The sequence below is a fragment of the Lactuca sativa genome, chromosome 6 (genome assembly GCF_002870075.4).
Source record: "Lactuca sativa cultivar Salinas chromosome 6, Lsat_Salinas_v11, whole genome shotgun sequence".
In the NCBI taxonomy this organism is placed as follows: Eukaryota; Viridiplantae; Streptophyta; class Magnoliopsida; order Asterales; family Asteraceae; genus Lactuca; species Lactuca sativa.
The window spans coordinates 151,173,308-151,190,514 of NC_056628.2; the positions used below are offsets into that span (position 1 = coordinate 151,173,308).

Genomic DNA, 17,207 nt, shown 5'->3' on the forward strand with positions numbered 1-17,207 from the left:
TGACATGTCCAAGACGACAATGCCACAAGGATGCTCTATCCATACTATTGGAAGAATCTATGTTCAAAACATCATTTCCTAAGTTATCAACAATCATAACAGTTTCATATATTCCATTACATGGTATAGCTTCAAAATAAAAGACACCATTTCGGTAAGCTAAAATAGAACCATTCTCATTATTAAAAGAAAATCTAAAACCTTGTCTAAACAAACCATGAAATGAAATGATGTTTCTAGCCATTACTGGCGAATAGCAACAATTGTTTAAATCTAAACATAAACTATTCCTAAGCACTAAAGAATACACTCCAATATTGGTCACAGGCGACGATCTTTTGTTCCCCATGATTAGATTGATCCTTCCTTGCTCCACATCCCTACTTCTTCTTAGTCCCTGCACATTAGAGCAAATGTGGTAACCACAACCGATATCAAGAACCCAAGAAATAGCATGATTAGAATTGTTAGATTTAATTGTGTACATACCTGTGAAAGATGGATTGATCTTTCCTTCCTTGATGGCTTGCAGGTACTCTGGGAAGCTTCTCTTCCAATGTCCTATCTTGTGGCAGTGATGGCACTCTGCCTCCTTTGGGTTAGGGCAGGGTTTAGCAGGATCAACTTTGGTCCCACTAGAAGAGGCACCATCTCAGGCTTTAACCTTACGATAGTTCTTAGACGAATCCTTCCTCTTCTTTCCCTTTCCTTGTCCAATAGCCAAGACAGGAGCAGCAGGCGGATTGGGAGTTGGTGCAACAGACTTGTCCTTGAAGTTGCTCTCAGCGACCCTCAAGAGACCTTGGAGTTTGCTTAGGGTGACCTCTTCCTTGTTCATGTGGTAGGTCATCCTAAATTGAGTGTAGCTCGGAGGCAAAGAGTGAAGCACCATGTCGATCGCCAAGTCTTCCCCAAAGTCAACATTTAACTTGCGAAGGTGGTCGGCATACCTTTGCATCTTTTGCAGGTGCACGGTAAGAGACTCTCCATGACCCATCTTAGCGGAAATCTTGTTAGTGAAAATCTCATAACACGCTTGTCTCGCGTTTTGGTGGTATCTCTCTAATAAGTCTTGATGCATCTCGTACGGGTACATGTCCTCATAGGACTTTTGGAATTCAGAGTTCATGGTGGCTATCATGATGCAATGTACCTTCGTTGCATCGCGCTCATGAGTTTCAAAAGCGGTCATTTCAGCCGGAGTAGCGATTTCAGGGTTAATTTTCTTGAGCTTCTCATCGAGGACATACTCCTTATCCTCATAGCGAGCAATAGTGCGAATGTATCTTATCCATTCGCTAAAGTTCGTTCCATCGAAGGTGACCTTTTGACAAAGGCTCATCAATGTGAAAGAACTAGCAGCAGCGTTGTTTGCATTCGACATCTACAAATAGAAAGGACAAAGATAGATTAGAATATGAATCCCTAATTATCATCCAATAAGAAAAATTAGGGCTAGAATCCAACAACAATATTTACATATTAGAAAAGGGATGCCGTAATCCAACATGCAAATAATATGAAGGTAAGTGAATGACGATTCACTAATTCCCCACCATAAAACATAACTTTAAGTCCTAAATGTATTAAGAATTCCTAGGTTTGGATGAGATTCATTGAAACTATTCAATGGCATGTTTAAATCTCGATATGCCCCTCTTATTTGTGACTGGGATACCGAGGATCGCAAAGCGGGTGTGAATTTACCATGCAAATTCACATGGTGCCTTCATTGTAACGATCACTTATTCAATGTGCCGGTAAACCACAGACGCTCCATCGAACTATGATAAACAATGAATCACCCTTTGCCACCTTTGCTTAGAACAAATTAGTGTGCCGGTAAACGACACACGCTCCACTAACTTCTTAGCAAGGGTGCAAAGTGTAATTTCATGGGATTGCATCAATTCACTTTTCCTAAAGTAACTAAGATTGGGAAATTTAAAAATATGTGTAGTTACTTTGTATTTCATATTATACTTTTAATGAGAGGATGAGGTTGCCCTATCCTACCCGTTCGGCTAACGACCCTCCACCGATCAAGCAAGCGGTGGGTGTGAGTGTACACCCATTAAGCGCCATTTTATAGGCCGCAACCTTATACCCACCTTATAGATCGGCTTCGTGAATGAGGCCTACTAACGGTAAGACTAGCATTTAGTTATACATATATATATATATATATATATATATATATATATATATATATATATATATATATATATATAAATCTTGTAATATTATATTAGTATAGATTGTATTTTAAACTTTTAAAAAAATCTAAGGTTTGAAATTTAAATTGTCTAAATTAAAACTTTTAATCACAAAACATAAATTTCAAAACTTGAGGACAAGTCTTAAACATTTAAAACATGGAGGATCAAATAAAAAATACTATCAATTAACAATTAATTCTATAATTATCCATATTGATTTATTTAATTATTTCTTGCAAGATAATTAACAATTTAATCAAAATAATTAATTAATTATCACATAAGGAAATTAAATATTTAATTAGTTGATAAATATCTTTAATTAGATCAAGATTATAGTCATATATATCAGAAAATCGGATTAAGATTGATCTAATATGATAAAGGTAAGTTTCCATAAGATAAGTATGGAAAAATCCCGAATCTGGCCTTTCCTGACGCATGAACTCGTCGAGTTCCCAACTGGACTCGTCGAGTTAGGCCAACTCGTCGAGTCCACCATGGGACTCGTCAAGTTTACGACTCAGAAACACAAAATTCGAATTTTGCACACAAGTTTCAAACAAACAAGCAACAATTTAATAGAAACCAATCTAGGCTTAGATACCACTGATGGGTTTTAGCCATAAGAACTTTCCTATGTGCGCATGCAAAACCCTAATGCTTGGATCTAGGCTTTCTAATTAAACATACTTTTGAATCCAAGACTTCTAACAACTAATTGAGTATAAGAACAATACAAAATCAGATCTAGAAGTTTACCTTTGAATCTCTTGTTTGATCTTGTTGTCTTGGAGCTCTAGAGTCACAATTGTCACTCCTCTAATGGCTTACAAACACCAAATAGCAATGAAGATGATTTGAGAGAGAGGAGGTAGGAGGAAATCAGCCAGGGTTTTCTTACTTGAGAAGCGATGCCGATTTCCCTATGCCATGGGGTCTATTTATACTTGTAGACTCCTTAAGGGTTTCACCTTAAACCCTAGTTGGATAATCCTTTCCTTAAAGCAATCCAAATCCTTACCATAGATAAGCCTTGGACGATTTTGAGCTATCCTAAGCCCTAGAATCCGTCCAATCCTTATCTCTTAAGGATTTACAGTCTAAAGTGTAACTATCAAACAATTGACAGTTTATACCCTCTTATTTAATTAATCTCTTTAAGTCACCAAATTAATACTAATTAATTTATGACTTATATTAATCAAATACCAATATTATTATTCCTTATATTATTCTCATAATATATTAATAATATTTATTCTCTCATAATAAATCATCGTATCAAGTTGCTATGGTGAAGGCAACCCAAAAGGACCATGCACAATCGGGTCAAATACTTGCCTAATATAGTTGCAGCCTTAGACACTATTCCAACAGAATCAACATTAAGTTCACATCTGGGTCTTTAGAATCATGTTCGCATTTGAGTGTATAAAAATCGGTTTCGCATTTGGGTCTCAATCAATTTCGCATATTTGGTTATATTGGATGAAAGATGCGAAGAATTTGTTCGTTCGCATCGGTGACGTGTGAAGAATTTAACTGAACGTGCGAAGCGTAGCGTGTTACTGTGAAACATTCGTGAATCGGGGAAGAAAACAGAAGTTTTGAAAAGAGTCCCTGCAGTTTCGCATTTTTGGCAACAAATACCCAACTTCGCAAATGGGTAATAAAAGCTGAGAAATTGCAGAATTTTCAGTTCTGGTCCTTGCAGTTTGTGCGAATTTACGCTTTATGCCCGGTTTCGCAAATGGGCTAGAGTTTCGCATATTTGATTGTTTTTGGCGCAACGGGTCCCTGCAAGTTTCAGAAAAAGACAATTTCTACCCGGATTTTGAAAAATCTTGCAACTTTCACCCAAAAAAGTCAAAAAATTTCATTAATTGGAAATTTTTTGTGGCTTTTTCGTGATTGTTTTTCCGTGCAAGATTTTTGGTGATTCATTTTTGGTACACATCAAGGGGGAGTATCGTGAAGTTTATTCCCCGGGCGCTTCTCATCCTTAGTGGGTTTTATAATCATTTTTTGATTATAAAAAGGGGGAGAATGATGAGTATTCGAAGCTTCTCGGGTTTGTCGAATATTCATTTGCGGATTTGAAGACCGGTGTTACTTCGAGGGGGAGTTTGGTCTTGATCGCACTAGCTCGTTGGAGATTAAAGCCGGACATCCAATCCTAACTTTGAGGGGGAGAATGTTAGGGTGCAAAGTCACTCTTGGATGTAGTGTTTTAGGCTTTCCTCTTTGTATGTGTAAATGGGTTGAGTCTTTCCTATAAATAGGAAGTGAGTGACTCCCATTATAAAAGTGAACCATTTTGGAGTGTTAGACTAGAGAGAGAAATTGTGTACAAACCCATTTGTATATCCTTTCTAGATCTAATATGAGCTTACACATAATCATTTACTCCTTGTGTTCTTGAATTTATATGATGAATCACTAGATCTTTTCTAATTCCGCACATGCCATCATAATCAACATCACTACATGAGGGTGAGACGAAAGATGATATAGATCATGAGATGAGGGTGACAGGTGAAAAATGAGTAAAACCTTTACCCAAACGATGGCCCCCGTCATTCATCAGAGTAGGGATGACAACCACAGACTATTCTAGACAGTCTTATGGAACGCTAGCAAGCTCGCAACTTGTAGGTGTTGTGGACTTGAAGTTCACCGGTGTACTCTAAAAACCCTGGCAACTATAGATTTAGTGCCTTATAATAAAACGATGGTAGCTATGGATTTAGTACAGTGTAGTTGAACCTTGGTAGCTATGGATTTAGTATTGTGTAGATGAACCTTGGTAGCTATGGATTTAGTACTGTATAGATGAACCTTGGTAGCTATGGATTTAGTATTGTATAGATGAACCTTGGCAGCTATGGATTTAGTGTTTGTTATAGGAACCTTAGGTAGCAATGGACTTTGTGCCAATTCCTTAGGTCAATCCTTAGGAACGAATGAACGAGGAATAATTGATTCTTAGGGTAAAACCTTAAGAAATAAAGAAGATAATGGGGATGGGTAATTAGGTTGATTTTTTTATGATTAAATATAACAATTATATTACTGTGGGTTGAAAACCCTATATGCTCACCAGGTTCCCAAGCCTGACCCACTCAGTTTTCTTTGTATCATAGGTAGTGGCACAAGAGCATAAGTTGATTGACATGACGAGAGATTTTGGATCATAGATCAGTAGTTATAAATAACTGTTGTAAGGTCTGTTTTATATTGTTTATGCTTTTGGTCTGTATCGGAACATGACATCCCGAGGTTTTATTATTTAATGAAAAGTACATTCTCTTTGAGAAATGTTTTGATAAAGTTTTATCATATTTTGTTTGGGAACAAATTCCACAACTGTTTTCTTTAAAAGATTACTCTGATTTTAAAACAAGGCATAAACAAATCGGTCTTTTCTGGCCGTGAAATTTGGGATGTCACAATAACCTCTTCAATTTGTTTAATATTTCACCTTATTCATCATAAATTTTGTTAGGTCTATCATGTATTCAGTAGGGAAGCATGCTTCCACCATAAGACCTTAAGCCACTGATTTTGACCAAAAAGATAAGTTTTTGAACATGATTCCCACCGGAAGGATCAAAACTCACCCTGCCATATCAATCTATTGAAATTTACTGGAAAGATCATTACCCGGTAGTGTTCAGGTATTCTTATACACATGTTTCACTTCATAAACTAAATTTAATTTTCATAATCCTTCAATAGCATATATTCTTGTTACTTCAATTATTGAATGAGATTTGAAGAAGTTGTCCAATGAACACACGGTTAGGGTGGTGGACGGTGGACGATGATGGTGATGGTGGAAGCCATGATTTAACAATAATATAAATATAAATTTAAATATAAATTCTAAATTAACTACAAAGAAAATGTAAAATAAAATAAAAAAGGAAAGGTATAAAAGTCATTTTATATGGCTAATGCATAGACTGAAAGATCTTATATGTCCAAGAGTCCTTGTAGAATGATATTGTTAATAACATATGATCCTATAGGGTCACACCTTAGAGCAAGTTACTACTAATTGATTATTTATTAGAGTAATTTTGATTATTAATAAATATCAACATTTGTATATAACTGGAAAAACATTATATTGTGAAAATAATATATTACCAGCATATTGAAAATTATTTTTTCTAGAAAATAATAATAAAAGAGAACAAAACTAGTGATATTCATAATAGATGATTATATATGTTGTGTACAACATATTGGACACTTAGAGTAAGTCCTTTAGTTGAACTCCAACTACTAGTTACATGATTGAGTGAAATACTTCTTTGTCCCATCCTTTCTTTCACATGGTTGAAAATATAAAGATGTCATGAGATTGCATTTTGTATTGTTTATTATAAGATCCATGCATGTAAGAACAGCTTTTACCTTTTTGCTTTATGGTCTTAAATTTTGTATACATAAGATGTATATAAAAGAAATCCTTAGGGGTGAATTGTGTTAGTTTTTTTATCATATATTTCTCCCCCTAAATTCCGTGATTCTTACTTCTCTTCCTCTCATCTTTGTCTTGCATTTGGTGCTAGATTAAAGACTATTAGTTGCTTCTCCTTTGAAGGTATATTTGACATATACTTCTAAGGATTAAGAACAACTAATAAATAAGTGAAGACTAGCATCTAAGTTAGTTTATTCTTGCTTTGGTGTACACATTATAGAGGGATTCTTCTTGGAGTTATAATGTCATCTTCATCAGCTTCCTAATTGTGCAAAAAAAAAAAAAAAAAAAAAAAAAAAACCCCAAAGTCTTCAAAGGTTGTAAACTTATTCTTTCCTTTGATTATGTTTTAATGTTTCTAAGTTGTGCAAAATGATCATTGGTGTAGGCCTGGCAATCGTGTTGTGTTCGGGTTGGCGTGTCGCGGGTTGGCGGGTTGACGGGTCAAAATATGCCAACCCAAACACGACCCATTTAAATATACAGGTCACAGGTTGGCGGGTCACGGGTTGGCGGGTTTGGAACTTAAACCCATATATGACCCACCAACCCGTTTATTTATACGGGTTCACAAGTTGGCGGGTTCGTGGGTCAGATTTGGGTTCGTGGGTCTAAATTTTAGATATTTAAGTCTTAAACATCCAAATGAAAAATAAAAACATTCATAGAAACATGTTACAGACTTAGTCTTATAGGTTACGAGTTATGACCTTAAACCATCCACCACGAGTAATAATGTCAAAACAATCAAATGGTCTATGAATAAATTGTATATATTATATAATACTTATTAAATATTAATACTTGATACATAAATACATTTAAAAATATAATAATTTTTTATTAAGAATATAAACGGGTTGGCGGGTCAACCCGTTTATTTTTTGAGAAACCCATATATGACCCGTTTAATAAACGGATTGGCGGGTTGACGGGTTAGCGGGTTGGCGGGTTGAAAAACTCAACCCAAACTCATTTATTTCGTGTCGTGTCGCGGGTCGTGTCGAGAATTGTCAGCCCTACATTGGTGGGTTAAAATGGTTTTAGTTTAGTCAAATCATAATGATTCTGCTGTTAATTACGTCAACTTTGTCATAAAAATTAGACTTTTTTTTAATAAAAACGCAACAATTGATATTAGAGCTAATAAAAACGCAACAATTGATATTAGAGCTATTTTCACAAGCTTTGTTAGATTATTTGATAAGTTTTGATATTATATTTGTTTTGGAAAACATTTATGGTTTTCTTTTTGCTAGAAAATTCATACATATTTTTTTATGACAACTTTAAAATATTTGTAATTGTTATTTTTAACTAGAAGTTTACATGTATTTTTTTAGTCAAAAAATTATTTTAGAAAAACAAAGTGTTGTTTTATACTACCTTCGTCCCAAATTGATAGTCCACTTTTGACTTTTGAAGTCCTCTTCAACTTTGACCTTAAATATTTTTGTTTCTGATAGATAATATTTGATGCAAAATATATGAATGGATTGTATTTTAAATGTTTTTTCATTGTTCAAAGTTTTATCAAGTAATATATAACACAAATAAAAATATTTAAGGTCAAAGTTGAAGAAAAAAACCTTCAAAAATTAAAAGTGGACTATCAATTTGGGACAGAGGGAGTATAAGTTTGAGTGTGTGTGTGTGTGTGTGTGTATATATATATATATATATATATATATATATATATATATATATATGTGTGTGTGTGTGTGTGTGGTGTGTGTATGTATGTATATGTGTGTATGATATGCATAAACTAGCCATAAACATCTTTTGTTGTTGCATGTGTTCATTTGTTTAAAATGGTTGTAATAAATTATTTATTTATATGGTATGTAATAATTAAATAGATATTTTTAATTTTGTTTATTTTTGTAAGTAACAGATTTGTTTTAAAAGTAATTTATTTTTATAAAAATATAACAAGATGAAGATTAAGACGTCTACTATAATAAATAAAAACCGTTTTGTCACTTGTCACATTTTCATGCATTTTAACACATGTAATTTTGTGGTTAATTCCTAGAAATTAATTTCCATTTGTCATTTTATGGTAATTTTTTTATTAAAAATTGTAATTAACTATTCTAATTTATAATTCATAGAAAGTAATTAATATGTCATTAATTTGTTTTCTTATATTGTCAGATTTTAATATGTTTCCATGTACATAATTCGAAATTGGTAAATTAATTTCTAAGAATTCAAACTCGATTTTATAATCACATTCATTTTATATTACATTTTCTATTTTAGGATCTTTAAAATTCAAACTCAATTTCTAATTCTTTCGTGTTAAGATTTATTCAATTTTTAATTCGTGTTCAATTTTGGATTTGTTATTGATTGGTCCTAGATATTTCAATTAGTAGGAAGCCTCAATTGATATTAGTTGTTCAATTCGTTTGTTACTTTCATTGAATTTATAAATTTTTTTATTTACTTCGAGAATTATTAATTCAGTATAACAATTCAATTATCCAATTGATGGAAAAAAGAACTCGAGAGCTCCACAAGCACAGAAAACATTCACCATCTATGATAACCACTTCCTACTAGCAATGAGGTCCTTCTCCCCAAAGAACTCGTGAACTCCACAAGCACGGAATTCGTGGAAGGAAAGAGTGTGATCCCCCATAATAGACATAATATCAATGTGAAACGCGCCCAGACGCTCATCCAAAAATCTCCATGATCCCCTCTTTGACCGAACCGAAGATTATAAGTGTTTGCTTCAAAATACCGCATGTGATCTCCGACGAGATGAACTCCCACATCCGCTCATCAATCGGCTCAATGCCAACACTTGATCCTAAATCAGATCTTCCACCATGAGTGCTCATCACCATACTAAAAAGCAACCATACACTAATCAGAACATACCCAAAAACCCTCGTTCACAGGCTTCCTAGATTCTTCCTGACTCCCCTCGATTCGAATATGGATCATGTGCTTTCTATAGTATGTGCCCAATACTATCTTCCTCACCTATCCATACTTTCCTCAGGAGTTATCTTGAATCCTCTAAGTCACCTTCTCAAATCGGTACTCCAAGTACTCGCTAAACAACACAACCAAACCTAATAAAACACTTCCTAGACTCTCCTAGGTTCCGACCTCACCCTGCCATCAGTTGCTGAAGAAATCCTATCACAGACACGTTGATTATTCGACGACACTGAACCCAAGATAATGGTATTTTTCTTCTCCATGACCTCATTTGTGGCAATTCTGTCATCATGTGAATATAATACTATGTTGCCTCTGGGAACGTCTCCAAAATGCATATCTATGGAAAAAAGGAAGTATGATGCTATTATAGTATAAAAATAAAAGAACAACGATATTATATAGTACAAACGGAAGTACAATGCTATTATGGTATAAAAATGAAAGTATTATAACTATTCAAATTTACATTAGAAACTAACCTTAAATGGAAGCATAAAACCGAGAACGGTATACTTGTATATTTTCATCAATTTGGGATTGGTTTGCTTAAATAGTTAAAAAATTTCTATTTTCTCAAACATTTCACGCATCAACCCTGAAATATAGGTCCAGAAATATGTACCCCATGCAAACCTGCACTTTTCAATTTATTTATTATCATTATTTTTGTATTTATAAACAAATTTAAATGTAATACGTGTTCCAATCATATATATTATCCGCAAGCTTGTATACAACCACGAAAATGCATATTTTAACATCCTGCCCGTGAAGACCTTTCAACATAAAAACAAGTTGGATAAGCATTATCGCATCTTCATCCTGAAGTTGTAGATAATTCGGAGACATAATGTACTCTTCGAAATCTCTAAGTCGCAAATGTGAATCGATAATGTCTGGGAACAACTAAGCCCGAAGATTTGAATTTGACCGGCCTTTTTTGTAATGAATTAAGTCGAAATAAGGACCAACACTTAACCCACTAATCAAAATATACTTCGTTTCACCAAAATCCAACTGCACCCCCGTATCTCAAACAAAAACCTTCCCGATTCAACACTTGTTGAGATTGTACTTCATGCAACATTATCAGATGTACGAGTAAGGGGTCACCATGAATTGCTAAGAATCTTCCAAACGGTGAAGCTTCAAATAATGCTAGTTGCGATTGAGTTAGCCGCGAAAAATAGTCTTTAATGATCGCATCGACCATGCATTTTAAAGTTAAATCAACTTTTTGTTCGAGATCATCGTGCTACAAAACATATATATTTAATTTAATATAAAACGTTAGTAATTGAAAATAAAAACAAAGTTTTAAAATTACATAGTAAATTCGGTTAAGACAATAAATAGCAACGTTCTTTCAATTTACATTAAAAAAAACTCAATTATACCATTCAAATCAATTTACATTAAAAGATAAATATCAACGTACTTTCAGTTTACAAATTTTTAATTTTCTATTAAAGGGTTCGTTTTGAAATTAATTGTTATAAAAGGGCAGAAAAAAAAAAAGAGGAAATGGCAATTTTAGGTCTTTCCATGGAGGAGATATGTCACTCCTATGAGCCCCCTCTGCGGAGTACCTAGCCCCTCCACGGAATGGATCTTCACCATTTCAATTCCATTTCCGCCTATTAGCAGGTTTTGAATTCCTTATTCATACCATTTTCATCCAAAATCTAAACAATACAAAAACAGAATACATAAATCTAAAGAACATGAAAACGGATTACCCGGGAGTTGTATCCATCCGTGAAAATGTTAGGGAATTGCCTATCCATCTGTTGTCGCCCGAAAATGTCGTCGAAAGGGTTGTTGTCCATGCGAAGGTCTACGTCGGAAGAAATGGTTGTTGTCGATGCGGAGTTTTGTCGAGGGAGCAGGGGGACCAAAGAGGAGACCCAATTTTACAAAAGAGAAGGGATGCGGAGGGGAGAAATTACGAAAATACCCCGATTTCGCGGAGATATTGTCAGTCTGCGGAGCCTGTAGAGGGGAGCTCCGCGGAACCTATGTTATAGCTGGAAACCGGTTTTTTAGTGTGTAAATTTTGAAATTACCCCCTAAAATATGTCTATTGCCGTCTTTTTTTCCAAATAGTAAATGTTCCACAAAGTTCGATTGTTGGTTACAACGCGGCTTAGACCTTTTGTAATTCTCGTTTTTTTCTTAGCTTCTTGCTAGATTCGTTTTTCTATTATATATTTTGTTGTTTAAAAAAAATTAGATTATGTTTTAAGAAAGAATATCGTAGTTTCTTTAAACAACTTAAAATAAAATAGAGAGATCATATAGGATATCTATTCTCTCGAAAAAGATGTCAACACATGTTGAGTGAATCCCCAAAGATGCAACGTATTTTTTGTTTAAAAGATCTTGTTGTCAAATGCATCTACTTACTTCTTCCTACTTATCCCAAATTTTGACACGATCTATAGATGCTTGCGAACTTTTTTCATTTTTAACTTAATAAAAAAATATAGTTACGTAATAAATAATTGAAAAGTAGTGATATTTACTTCAAGTTATTCATGAGGTTGATTATAATCTAAAACTTTTAAAGAAATATCTATTTATTAATCCAATATTTTCTATAAACTAAAAAGTTACAATTTTTATCGACCAAATTGCATATTTTCATTCAATTTAGCTCGTAATGTAAGGGGGGATATACTCTCGAAATTAATATTTATAGGCATATGTTATAACATGGCAACATATGGATTTATTGGGAACTAAATCCATTTTATAGTAGAAACTCATATCTAGGGTAGCAATTTTAGTCAAGACATGACTCTGACGTGTAAATAAATGAGTTTATGTTAGAAATTTCAGCCCGTTTAATTAAACAGTTGACACAATGATACAAAATTTAAACAAGTAAGGTTAGGGTTCAAACTTTCGACACGAAGATAACCCATTTATTTATATGCAACTTCTTGTAATCTTTTAGGTAAAACGAAATGTAAAAGAAAAATTTGGACTGTGTCGTTTTGTAATGTGGAAACCACTAATTAGCCGTCACAGCCAATACTTATTATTTTTAGTTTTTAACATACTCCACAATCTCATTTGTCGCTTTATGTTTGTTTTCTCTCTTTTAAACTTCGGCTATGTTTAGCGTACTAATTGAAAAGCTAGCTCTTAGCTGAAAAGTTAGTTGATAGTTGAAAGCTAGTTGCTATATGAAAAACTAGCTGATAGCTGAAAAGCTGGCCGATAAAATTTGACGTTTGGTAAAACTAGCTAAAAAACTTGAAATATATTAAATAACATAAAATGACATTTAAAAAAAAATATGTTTTCTATAATTAATTAATGGAATATTCGGAAAATTTTGAAAAAACTCCTAAAAAACTAGTTTAAGTAACTTTTTGTTAAAAAACGCAAACACAAAAACTTCCCAACTTGAACAGTTTATTTAATATAAACCAGTTCGATTATACATCAACTTACATCAGAAACCTTACTACAATAACACTCACACTCAGATGGAAAAATTAAGAACAAGATCTAACAAAGTTATGAACATCTATAGGAGAAAACCCTAACAGATACCGAGAGAGAAAGAGATGAAAAAATATCTAGATCTGATAGATGTGTACAAACAGATCAAGCTTCAACTCTTAAATACTTCGGATACTTGATCAACCCATAAAGCCTCCAAGATCCGCGCATTGACCCGAATCATATTACCTGTATACAATTTATACAATCTACCCACAAATAGCAACAATTATACAAAACACATCCTTTAACATGTAAATTTCAGTTTGTCAAATACTAAAGGTATTTTCAACACCCCCCCCCCCCCCCACAAACTGAATATTAACTCAATTTATGATTTATTGTATTTAAAAACATTTATTAAACCAAGTCTATTAAAAATATATTCATGTTGAGAAGATCCAAGAGCTTTGGTTAAAACATCTGCATTTTGATTTAAAGAATCAATCTTATTAACTTTTATAATACCATTTTCAACCTTTTCTCTAACAAAATGAAGATCCACTTCAAAATGTTTAGACCTCTCATGAAATACAGGATTTAGTACAAGTTTGATTGCTGATTCATTATCACAAAAAATGTTAACTGGATTCAAACCAGTTATTCCCAAATCATATAGTAACTTTAAAATCCAAATTATTTCACAAGTTACAGAACCTAAAGCTTTGTATTCAGATTCAGTGGAAGAACGAGAAACAGTGCTCTGTTTCTTGCTTTTCCAGGATACAAGTGAACCAGCAAAATAAACAAGATATCCTGTAACAGACCTTCTACTAAACAGACACTTAGCCCAATCAGCATCAACAGACCCAATAAGACTAAGAGAATCAGTTTTTGTTATATGAATTCCTTTCCCTGGACAATCTTTTAAGTATCTTAACAATCTTAAAGCAATATTCACATGAGATTTATAAGGCTTGTGCATGTACTGACTTAAAATTTGAACAGCATATGAAATATCAGGTCTTGTCATAGTTAAATAGATCAATTTACCAATTAATTTTTGAAATTCTGTAATATTTACCACATAATCAGAGGGATCTAGATCACATTCTTTCTTAATAACAAAATTAGGTTCCAAAGGAGTTTTAACAGGTTTGCAAGCAAGCATGCCAAACTCTTGTAACAATTCCAAACAATATTTCCTTTGATTTAGGCAAATACCTTGATCTGTTCTAATTACTTCAATTCCAAGAAAATATTTCAACTCTCCTAAATCTTTTATTAAAAATTGAGATTTTAAAAAACTTTTAACATTTTCTAATTCATCTCTGCAATTTCCAGTGATAATAATACCATCCACATAAACCAACAAAATAACTATAACATGTTTTACTCTTTTAACAAATAATGAATAGTCATTAATACTTTGTTCAAAACCAAATGAAGAAAGGGAAGAACTCAATTTCTCATTCCATTTCCTAGGTGCTTGTTTAAGTCCATAAAGTGATTTAATCAATCTACAAACTCTATTATCCTTTTTTGAATGATATCCTTCAGGAAGTTGCATGTAAACATTTTCAGATAAATCACCATATAAAAATGCATTATTTATATCCAATTGATATAAAGGCCATTGATATGTGCATAATTAGTTAATTATTTAACATATATTCTTAGTTATTTTTGGTTAATTATGAGAATAATTTGGACAAAAGGTACTTAAAATGCTTTGAATTGTGTTTTCAGCCCAAAAGATATGCTTGGATGTAAAAAGGAGAAAAGGAAAGCAAGAGAAGATTAAAGGGTGCCAAGAATGACCTACTCGGCGAGTACCTCGGCCCTACTCGGCGAGTACACGATGAGATACTAGAAGATATGTACGACTGCTAACCTGAAGACGGATAAGTATTGACCTACTCGGCGAGTTGATTCTGCTACTCGCCGAGTAGCCTCTGTTTTGAGATATCTTTATAAGACGAATCCTGATCACTTGGGAGAGAACTCCTGGCGAATTTTGGGAGAATTACCTGCGACAAAAAGATTCAGAAGGCATTGAAGAACCCTAAGCTTCAAGAGTTGGAAGAATTCAAGCAATTAGGTTAATTCTACCACTTAGACTTAGGAATTAAACATGTTTGCTTTCTTAAACTTTGTTTCTTTGTTTGTTTCTACTGCAACTATGAGCTAAACTCGTTTTTGTTTCTGTTTGGGGAATACCAAAGAACTCCTATGGTTAATTATTGAATTTTGTTTAATTGTCTAATGGTGATTTGTTAAATTAAGTTTGTTAAAGAACCTTATGTGTTAATCACTACTATTTTCTGTTAATTGGAAGGCAATTAGGTTGCATGAACATCACTTAATTGTTAACCTCATATGTCTATGTGAATGCTAAAATATATGCTTAGAAGTAATGATTATGAAACTAAGATTAATAAGAAAATAGGAAGATTAATGTGTGAGCTTGTTTGAGAAACCATCAACAAGAGGTTAATTGAATTAATAACTTAGTTAACCATTACAAATCTTATTTAATCCAAATAATTAATCTAGGGAATTAATTAGTTTAAACACTTGATCAACGCTTAAATTAGTTAATTGTCTAAGGGTTAGGAGTAATGAACATGAACCTAATTACTGTCATTGGTAACCAATAGCAATTAATCTACCTTAACTTAAATAACCATAGGAGTGAATTGGTTGAACCTAAATAGAAACATCTTTATCAAATTTGGTGAATAGTTGTTGCTTTAGTTAATTAGTTAAATTTAATTTGTTTAAGTTTCTAGTCTTGCAAAACTAGAGAAAAAACCATTTACTTTTATTATTTGTTTTAGTTAAAATTAGCTATTAGTTTAATTTTCGTTCCCTGAGTTCGATACCTTACTTATCAATCTATACCACTTAAAGACAGGTTCACTGCCTTTGTGTGCTCAAATTATTAATAAAAAGTAGGGATAAAACTAATTGAATTTACACACATCAAGTTTTTGGCGCCGTTGCCGGGGAACGGTTCTAAAAAATTAAGCTAATTTCTAATTTTTTCGATCCTTTGTGTGAGTTTACTTGCATAAAGTTCATTTATTGCAATTTAGTATCCAGTAATTAGGTTTTAGTATCTGTTTTAGTTAAGTTAAAACTTAAATTTTTTTTTTGAAATATCACTGATACTCGCCGAGTGCACTCGCACCTACTCGGCGAGTAGCAGTTTATCCAGCAATTTTTTTTTCTTTTCTTTTACAATCTTTTTGTTCTTTTTACGTTTTTTTTTATTTGATTAATTTCAGGACTCTCATGACCAGAGGAGCAAACACACCACTGGTATCTCCGTTTGAAGATCCCGAATCCGAATTGAAAAGAAACAAAGGGAAGGACGTGGAGAGTTCAAGCACACCAAAGAAATCACCATTGTCCAACTTGAAGACTGTTTTTGGGAAAAAGAAGAGCAGTAAATCAGGAGCTTCTAGCGCTTCCTTGACAATTGAGGAGCCAATCCAAGAAGATATTGGATACGAGACCGAGGAAGAAGAGGAGGCAACGTACGAACAAGAAACCGGATCGGAGGAAGAGTTAGCATTCACTATGGCTAACATTGATGAAATTCCCATGGGAGAATGGAAGAAGAGGATGCGCGACGACCATGGCCCGGGACTTGTGCAACCCGCAATTCCCGCAACTGCTACCTTCGAACTAAAAGGTCATATCCTAGCTGCGCTTAAGGAAATACCTTTCTATGGGAAAGATCATGAAGATGCCTACAAACATTTGGATGAAGTAAATGATGTTGCTGACTATTTCAACATTCCAAATGTAACCCGTGAAACTCAACTACTTCGGATGCTTCCGGTAACCTTCAAGGGTGTTGCTAAAGACTGGCTCAAATCACTTCCTCCCGGGTCAGTCACTACTTGGGCCAAAATGAAGGAAGAATTTATAGATCACTTTTGCCCACCATCCAAAATAGCCAAACTCAAGAAGGCCATTGCAAACTTTGAACAACAAGCTGGAGAATCTTTATATGAAGCATGGGAGAGGTACAAAAGTTTACTACGAAATTGCCCACACCATGATCT

General features: G+C 33.6%; 1 protein-coding gene and 1 non-coding gene across 2 annotated transcripts; both read right to left on the reverse strand.

The window, feature by feature from the left end:
• Window positions 1-13,522: 13,522 nt before the first annotated feature.
• Window positions 13,523-14,164, reverse strand: LOC128126894 (secreted RxLR effector protein 161-like). Its single transcript, XM_052765057.1, has one exon. The coding sequence runs from the start codon at window positions 14,162-14,164 to the stop codon at window positions 13,523-13,525; it is 642 nt and encodes a 213-aa protein (XP_052621017.1).
• A 2,936-nt stretch (window positions 14,165-17,100) lies between these two features.
• LOC128126967 (small nucleolar RNA R71) lies at window positions 17,101-17,207 on the reverse strand. Its single transcript, XR_008224934.1, has one exon. It is a non-coding gene; the product is annotated as a small nucleolar RNA R71 (small nucleolar RNA).